The sequence below is a fragment of the Papilio polytes genome, unplaced genomic scaffold, assembly GCF_000836215.1.
Source record: "Papilio polytes unplaced genomic scaffold, Ppol_1.0 DF823901.1, whole genome shotgun sequence".
NCBI classification, from domain to species: Eukaryota; Metazoa; Arthropoda; class Insecta; order Lepidoptera; family Papilionidae; genus Papilio; species Papilio polytes.
The window spans coordinates 1,019,519-1,029,097 of NW_013525303.1; the positions used below are offsets into that span (position 1 = coordinate 1,019,519).

The following is a 9,579-nucleotide window of genomic DNA, read 5'->3' on the forward strand; positions in this document are numbered from 1 at the left end:
CAAATTAAACCATTAGACCTGTGCGAAGCCGGGGCTGATCGCTAGTGTAATTTGAAAAGTCGTAGATTTTCAATTAAATGTTCTTATTTACCATGTAGAAGCATTCAGAATACTCACTTGGGATATATGTAGGTGAGAAATTGGAATGTTTCTGAGAGCAGCACATTGTAGCCACGTCTCGAGTAGACCGTCCCCATCGCTTGGCTGAACGGAAAGTAAGCACTGTCGACGAAACCACCGATGTAGAATACAGTCTTTTTGTTTTTGAAATCTGGAAGGAAATAATTGAATTAGAGTGTGCTCTCTCTCTCTCTCTCTCTCTTACTGTGATTCGTATGAGCTTATATGTAGCGCACATTTCTCGATTTTTAGTTGTGCAGCTAAACAGTTGAATTGGCTCCGAAACAATCAAAAATCGCATAACACTTGTGCGATAGTTTAGTCAAAGTTCTTAACATTTTATTATCATTATCCCTTGTCTTTGCACAGTGCTGCACTTCCATACATCTCTCAGCCGTCATATCTTAATTCACCCCTTCAAGCATATCCTCTTTCACACAATCATTTTATCTTTTTGTTTTTCGTATACATTATTTTCTACCAGCATCTTTCAATAATACCTTTACACATGGATAGTCGCAATCGCAACGGCCAGTTACATTTTGTATGGACATACTGGCTTCGGTAGTTAAACTACACAAGTCGATTGCCAGTCCAGTTGCTGAGCGTTACTACCCTACTGTACTGACATAAATGCAATTCCAGTTCATGTTATAAATATCACAATTGCATGAAACAATGTATGTTTTGTGATAGTTTTCATAAAATAGACAGTGGTAGAGCCCGCTTTAACATCTTCGCTCAAATGGCCCGGTTCGCCCCCAGTAATACCACGACCACACAGAAAGCAGGCGTGAAGTGGAAGCTATTCCGCGTTTCGTCTGATGAGTGTGGTGCCGGAGCCCTAATTTTAGTCCCTTTTCCTTTCCACCCTTTTCTAAAGAGGAAAGGATGGAAAAGAAAAGTGGATTTGACGGTGGAGGAGACGCATAGGAAGGGGAAATGTCATCATTATGTGCATCTGCAATTAAGGGTAGGCAGCGCATCTGCAATTGTGGATGATTATGGGCTGCGGTCACTTTCCATTTCGGTGGATTCAGGCCGCTTGCTCATTTGCCACCTTATATTATAAAAAAAAAGATATTCTTTGTTAAATTTAATCCTTACCTACTAATTTATCTTTAGCAAGTGACTTCGCTGCTCCAGTAATTGGATAGTCCGATCTATGAACTTTGCCGTTAATCACTTTATGCACCAGTATCCTTAACATTTGTAATTTCTTTGGACTGATAGTTGCATTCTTTAGAACTCCTGGACCTGTCAAAATTATTTTTATACTAAGAAAATTTTATATGAGAAAGTTTGGATGAATGATGTATGATATATCTCCTAAACGATTAAATTGAAACAGATATAAAACATAAGTCTAGGAATACACATAGACTACTTAACTATACTTAACTGCAACTTTTTTAACTTCACACAGACGAAATCTGGCAAAGACTGGTAGAAAAAAACTATATGTTATCACCCTAAATACATATAAAATATAATATAACATACGATTTCATATAGACGATAAATAAACACTTGTAAATTGGACATCATTTGCTATCTTACTAATATTATAAATGTGAAAGTTTAGATGAAAGGATGGATGGACGGATGTTTGTTAGAGTTTGTAGCCTAAACGGCTGAACGGGTAGAGGATAACCTTGAAGAACACATAGGCTATTTACTTTTGTTTTTTTAATTCCACACGGACGGAGTCACGGTCAAAAGCTAGTATAGAATAATAGAGACTCACAGTTCGGTACCAATCCCGCTGGGTACCCGATATTAGGACTTGGAGTGTACTCATCGCCAGTAACTACACCGAACACCAAAAGAATGAGGATCACATAGATGTAGCCAATCACTTCCTCTCTCGCCATCCTAGAATAATAAAATTTATTTTAATATCTATACTAATATATTAAAGCATAAACGCACACTACTTTGTGGCGTAAGATGTCAGCAACCATAGCAAATTTTAGAAAAATTCTTACTTAAATAAAAAGCCCTACACTAACGACACGCTTTAGGCTATATATTTTCACGCTATTAAACTTAGGGGGTAAATAAATTGGAAAAAACCTTCATGATTGAAAGGGACCATAACCTACAAGCTGCCAATATCTAGGAAGCAGACATTTTATGCGGATGAAGCCGCACTGGAACAGCTAGTCTTCAAATAAAACACTAAGAGCGTGTCCCACCACTGGCTGATAGAGGCTCAGATATTAAAGTGACGTCAATGCACATATTTAACACGACAGATTGTAATCTAAAAATTTACAAGAATTGTGGGACAGGCCCTAAATCTATCATTTTCTTAATATTAGAATTAAATATTTATTATATTTTTTTTTTTTAAATACTATAACAGTACAATTGTAAACTAACTTTTAAATTCTATGAAAAATATTTCTTTCGAATTAAAATTCTTTCCACACATCTCATATACCAACACTCATAGTTTACGTAATATAATTATATGCTCTGCTTATTTCCGATTCAATACGATGCTTGAATATGTAAATGATAGTCGTGATGTGAGAAGACTGTACGGAGAATAATAAGTGTAGAAATAAGATCGTGTTAAATAAAGGTTAAAATAAATTAAATTCAGTTCCTGGGTTCGAATCCCGACAGATATCCATATGTTTTTTGTTTATCATATGTACATTTATCCGACGTTCTTACGGTGAAGGGAAACATCGTGATGCCTGCATATATATTTTTTATATTATTAGTTGGCAAACGAGCAAGCGACCACTGCCACAGACATTCGCAAGAGCGGATGCGTTGCCTACCCTTGATCGACGGAGGAGACGCACATAAAGAGGATACTGCCCCTTTCTATGCGTCTCCCTCCACCTTAAAATCCACATTCTTTTCCTATACTTTACTTATAAAAAAGGGTGGGAAGGACAAGGGACAAAAGTTGGGACTTATGCCGAAGAATATGCGAAGAAATTTAAAGATATGTGTGAAGTTAACCCGTATTAGATAGACGTAGATGACGACCAAACTAGTATTCAAAAAGGCAGATATACGAGTACAGTATGTAATATTCTCTTATATTTTTAACTCGAAGATATTCACGTAAAGGCATAAAACTTAGTAATAAATAACGCCCCGTAAAAGTTTTTTAATTCCAGTCATAAATCAAAAATGCATCCTTTAAAATGCAACTAAGTGTAAAAGCTTTGGGAAACAGCATGTGGAAATTTTACATACATTCTGAAACTTCCATCATAAATAAAACGTGCTTAGTGTTTGCAGATGGGTTTGTTTTGGTATAGTTTTGTTTGAAATTAGAAAATAGTACAAAAGGAAATAAATCAAGAAAACAAAGTTGTATTTTAATCGAAACAAATACCGTTTTATTTTAAAAAATAACGTATTATTTCAATATTAGTTACGTCAGCGACGCCGTCCACGTGTATCTTACTAATATTAGGGGGACCGGAAAGTATTGTCGTTTCTGTGCATATATTTGCTTATCTTTTATTAGCTCATAGTGTATTTCGAAAGTGTACAAAGTATTTTTAAAGTTATTATCACTTGTTTATTTCCAAATAATTTAATATAAAATTGCCAACCAAACACGTTCTGCACCACAACAATGCCAGACAGATCCGGCTTAGAAGTTAATATCAAAAAAGCGACATTACTTTCCGGTCTCCCTATTATTATAAATGCGAAAGGGATGGATGGATGGATGGATGTTTGTTAGAATTTGTAGCCTAAACGGCTGAACAGATCTTGATGAAATTTCGCAAAGATGTAGAGGATAGTCTGGAAGAACACATAAACTACTCACTTGTGTTTTTTTAATTGCACGCAGACGGAGTCAGGCGAAAGCTAGTTAAAAATAAACAATATAAAGTAGCCTAGGTGTTCTTCTAGAGTATACATCAATGGAAGATTTCATTCAGATAATTTCCGTTTAGGCTACAAACTCTAACAAATGTCCGTCCAAAGTTTCGCACTTATAATATTTAAAAAAAAATCATTTACATACTGAATGTAAGAAATGTAATAAAAAAACTATTACCAGCTCATAATCTACTTGATGCACGTCAACTGAAGAATAAAAACATAGTTTTTTTATAACTCACTCATCAATAAGCAATTGTACCTAATTCGTAATAAATTATCTAGTTTTTAATAGTGACGAGAACCGGTCTATTAATTTATTCTGCTAGCTGTACATGACATGCTTTGCGATATCAAAGTCTAAAGTCAGTTCCTTTGGTAACAGGATAATCGCACTTGAGGATGGCCTAAGAGATGTGACACTTTGCTCTCCATAGATCAACGCGTTTAAAGCATTGAGCTATAGATCAACTGTGTAGCTCGCGGCTAACGCGATGCTATAATTGTGAAGGCCGACAAGCCGCGAGCTACCTGGTGATATACAGTTCATAATACGAAACGCAGATAATAAATATACTTGGTACAAATTGAGCTAAGCTGCGAATTAGTTCACTAATCTGCGGTTAACGGTGTGCTGATCTGTAAATCATTAACTGTAGTTGAGAACATGACTACCATGGGTTTTAACGGAAGAAAATCTACATATAAGACTGTTTTTCTATCATTTTTCAAAGATTTCTCGTATGATCTTCGATACACAAATAAAATAATGTAGAAGTTAATAATTCAAACGTTGATTATTATTTTCTTTAAAGACTAGCTATTCACGTGCGGCTTCATCCGCATGGGATTATAAAAAAACTTTAATTTTTATTTACATTTGTCAAATTCTCAATTGAAAACGTCAAAATTACCGTTACCATAATAACCTTGCTTCCTTAATGTTGTCAGCTTGTAGTTTATGGTCCCTTTCCCACATGGAGATATTTTTCCAATTTATTTACCCCCTAAGTTTTATAGCGTGATATTTATAACTTAAGGCTTTTTATTAAAAATAAGAATTCAAAAAGATGCTGTGATTGCTGACATCTTACGCCACAAAGTAGTGTATGTTTCACGCTTTATTATATTAGTATAGGTATAACAACTAATGAAATGGTAATTCATTCAATAACAGTTATTAATACATTAAATTCTATAATACAAATAGCAAATACTAGCTTTGTTTACTCGACCTCCACGTTTAAACGAGTTCCAAACGTAACACAAATATTTATTCAACGGAATTAAGCTAAAAGCAAACCTCGTAAGTACAAATAAATAATGTTTGATGCTCTCTTTTTTTATTAATAATAATAAAAGCATGAATTTATTCGTATAAAGATGGTATTTTTTTATATTATAAGATAACAAACGAGCAAGCGGCCACATGAATCCGCCAAAGTGGCGCAGCGAGCGCTGCCCATAGACATTCGCAATGGCTTAATCGACGGAGGAGGAAACGCACATAAAGAGGATATTTCTTCTTCCTATGCATTTCCTCCACCGTCAAATCCATGTTCCTTTTCCATCCCATCCTTATGAGAAAAAGGGTGGGAAGGAAAGGGACTAAAGTTGGGCCTCCGGCAACAAAGTACGAAAGCGTAAGAAAACAGAAACAAACCTGAGCTAGGTGGAACCGAATGTAAGAGGAACCGCGCACACTGTTCCGTTTATTTTCGCATTATGCTTAAATATATATACTTTTTTAATTATAATAACAGCTCAAGTTATGACATTTGATTGAATGGCGAAACATTTAGTTAATGGCATACTTAATTAAGGCAATTTAGTCATTAAAAGGAACATATCGTCATGGTGAAGACTTCGTGGAAATATATTAATTGCTATATCTACTTCAAATTATCCGCTTTACGGGTGAAAAGACGGTTTTAACAATTTTTAACTACAATTAGGTATCTTTACAAAATAAAAAAAAAGACCTGGTAAACCTACTTTTAAATCTATATTCAATTTCTCGGTCTTATTCGGACAATCGACTATCGCATAATGTTTTTTTTACAACAAATTGTCGATTGTTTCGCAGCCAATTCAACTGTTTAGTTGCACAACTAAAAATCGAGTAGTATGCTCTCCATATAAGCTCATAGTAATAAAATCTAGACTAAACAGTGCAGTTTTGTCAAAGTTGAGTACGCGCTCATAAAAAAATAAAGAAATTGGCAAGTTCAGGAGCTACGTTAACGAACCAGGATCTATCACGAATATTCCTGAGAACCTCTACGTAACGTCATCGGCTATATTTGTATTAGAATTTTGTATAATATTTACGTAGATTCCGAATGTAGGAAGCGATAAAGTAAATATATTGTAAATTATTATAATCTAGCCGTGGTCCGTATTTTAATTATAACATAAAATAATCTTTTATTGTCTACCAGCTGTTTCCCGCGACTTGGTCCACACAACATTAAGATAAAAAGTAGCCTATAATGTGCCTGTCAGGTACCCTTCAGTGAAAGCTCGGACGAAATCAGCCCAGCCGGAGATTACCCGGAACAAGTGCTGCTTGCGGACAGACAGACAGACAAAAATTTTTTTAAGTGCTTTTTTTCGTTATACGAAACTTTTAATATTACAAACAGACACTCTAATTTTATTATATGTATCTAAACAATAAAATATGCAATTCAAATACCGTATCTATTTTAAAAGTCAAGCATTACTTTAATTTTTGCGTTAATATCTTCCTGATAATAGAAATACCGGTAGTTTTTTAAAAGGTAATATATAACTATAAACATGTTTGTCAACATTTTCGTATAAACAAACAGTAAACGACACAAAGTTAATAGTTAAGTTAGCAAACATAATCGATTTGAATACATAAAAGGTCGCAAAATTCAACCTTGGTATTTATATGAATTTTAAAATCTCTGATTAATAATCATTAAATTATGTTTTAATCAGTCATTTCACGTCACAGTTTTTATGATACCTAATTTAGTCAGAACGAAGTCTGACCCAACAACTAGTTCAAAAAAAAAACGGAATTAGCAAATTTTGTAGTCTAAACTGCCGAACGAATCTCGATACAATTTGGATAGATGTAGAGGATAGTCTGGAAGAACACATAGGCTACTTAATTTTGTTTTTATTTTATTCCACGCGGACGGAATCGCGGACTAAACACTAGTATTTTTAAAATGCCAAAGAAGATTTCCTCTTAAAAAAAATAACAAAATAAACAACTTAGTGGAATAATTTTCTAAGCTATTGCATCTTTTTAGATCATTTTATAGCTAAAAAAAAACCTGTTCCATAACTTGTAAAAGTAGATCTGAGGACATAGGACGAAACATTTAAGAGATTGTGTGGTCACCGATTTCAACACTCATATCGCCCCCTATCAGGATAAAAGTGACTTAGAAATTTAAGCACATACTTCATTTTGACCATGGAAAATACAATACTGTACTAGTATTTATCTATACTATTATAATAAAGCGTAAACACAAACATCTTTGTTGCCTAAGATGTCAGCAATCACAGCATATTTTTGAATAACTCTTTAATAAAAAGCCCTACACTTACGTCAGGCTTTAGGCGATATATTTTCACGCCATTAAACTTAGGGTTAAATATTTTGATAAAACCCTAATGTGGGAAAGAGAATATAAGTTGCTGTCAACATCAAGGAAGCAAGGTTGTCATGTCATGTTATTTGACATTTGCAATTGATAATTTGACAAATGGAAACAAAAAAATGATTTTTTTATAATTTTATACGCATGAAGTCGCATGGGAACAGCTAGTCTTATGATTATTATAAATGCGAAAGTTTAGATGGATGGATGTTTGTTAACTTGAGCTGATGATGCGAAGGTGAATCAAACATATCTGAGTACGATACAAGTGGATTATAATTAATTTCCCATTTGATCAATCTGAATTAAATATACAAATTTTTACCATTAACAAATGTATAACTAAATATCTTTTGTCAACCTTACTTTACTCTTAATACTTTTTATGTGAATTGATAACTTTTTAATTCTTATGTCATTTTATAAAAATTAAAAATGACGAAATGATGGGGACATAAACCAGAAAGTGTTGAGATTGAATGTGGATGGCTACAAAGGAAGACCGAAGAAAGTATGGATGGATTGTGTGAAAGAAGATATGCTTAAGAAAGGAGTGGATTCAGATATGACGGCTGATAGAGATGTATGGAAGAGCAGCACATACTGTGCCGACCCACCTTAAGGGATAAGGGCAAGTGGATGATGATGATGTCATTTTATAAAAATAACAACACGAGAAACATGAACATAAGATTTCTAACGACCTTTTTTCGACTTAGCTTTGTGCTTCAGATTAGATCTTACTAATATTATAAATGCGAAGGTTTAGATGGATGGATGAATGTTTGTTAGAGTTTGTAAATGGCTGAACGGATCGATAAAATTTGGTGTAGATGTACAAAATAGTATGGAAGAACACATAGGCTACTCACTTTTGTTTTTAATTCCACGCGGACCGAGTCACGGGACTAAAGCTAAGTATATGTTAAAAAACTATGATACAACTATTTCCATAATAAAATTATTTAACTATACCAAAATAATCACAATAATAAACTAATAATTTACTCACGAAACCATTAAACTTCCTTAGTTTGATAAACTTGACACTAATTACTAAACACTTAATAATAATTTACTACCCTGAATTTTAACATTTTTACAAAAAAAAAATAAAACAACTAAATAATTTTAATGACTATAAAAAACAAACAAAACACTAACAAAAACGTCTATTACAAAACGATTCCAAATTTGAATATTTTTAAATCACTTAAAGTCTATTAAGAAAAAAATACAACTGCCAGTATCAAAAATCGATTCGAATAAAACAATATCGATTTACGACGATAAATTATTTACAATCACGTCAATGAGTGTGGTCGTGTTTGCTCCGACTGTCGGTCGATATTGCCAAGTTTAAGGACAAAGATGCACAGACCGTCTGCGAGTAAACCAGAGGTCGACAACATTTTTACATCCGTTAGAAAAAATATATATATATATATATAGGAATTTAATCGATACTTCCCCAGAAGTTACCTTGGAAGGATTTAAAAGGAATAAAAACGGCTTCTACTTAAATACCTTGATCTTTAGAATGGCAAATTACAGGGTTTTAAATTATATTTCGTCTTATCTATAATAATTATTGGCATCACATATTTATCTAACTGGCTTTCCACAGTGACTCTGTTCGCATAGAATTTTAAAAAAGTAAGTATCCTATGTGCTCTCCTACTATTTTTTACATCTGTCTCGAATTTAATCGAAATCCATTCAGCAGTTTAGGCTATAAAGACTAACAAACATCCATCTATCTAAACTTTCATATCTTAATAATATTATATCTGACTTCTTACTAATATTATAAATGTGAAAGTTTAGATGGATGGATGTTTGTTAGAGTTTGTAGCCAAAACCGCTGAACGGATTACGTTAAAATTTAGTATAGAATTAAAGGATAGTCCAGAAGAACACATAGGCTACTCAGTTTATATTTTTTTTT

The 9,579-nt window shown here is 33.5% G+C and overlaps 1 protein-coding gene across 2 annotated transcripts in view; it reads right to left on the minus strand.

Annotated features, from left to right (window-relative positions):
• LOC106102835 (lipase member H-B-like) overlaps positions 1 to 8,755 on the minus strand; it is a 10,795-nt gene extending 2,040 nt beyond the window's left edge. Inside the window, exons 1-4 of one of the 2 annotated variants that reach the window (XM_013282427.1) lie at positions 8,644 to 8,755; positions 1,868 to 1,995; positions 1,228 to 1,377; positions 118 to 271 (exon numbers count right to left, since the gene is read on the minus strand). In XM_013282427.1, the coding sequence (XP_013137881.1) occupies positions 118 to 271; positions 1,228 to 1,377; positions 1,868 to 1,995; positions 8,644 to 8,651 (440 nt within the window). In that variant the 5' untranslated portion in view covers positions 8,652 to 8,755. Of the gene's footprint in view, positions 1 to 117; positions 272 to 1,227; positions 1,378 to 1,867; positions 1,996 to 8,503; positions 8,534 to 8,643 lie in introns of those variants that run through there. The other variant, XM_013282428.1, reaches the window with a different exon arrangement.
• Between the last annotated feature and the right edge of the window lie 824 nt (positions 8,756 to 9,579).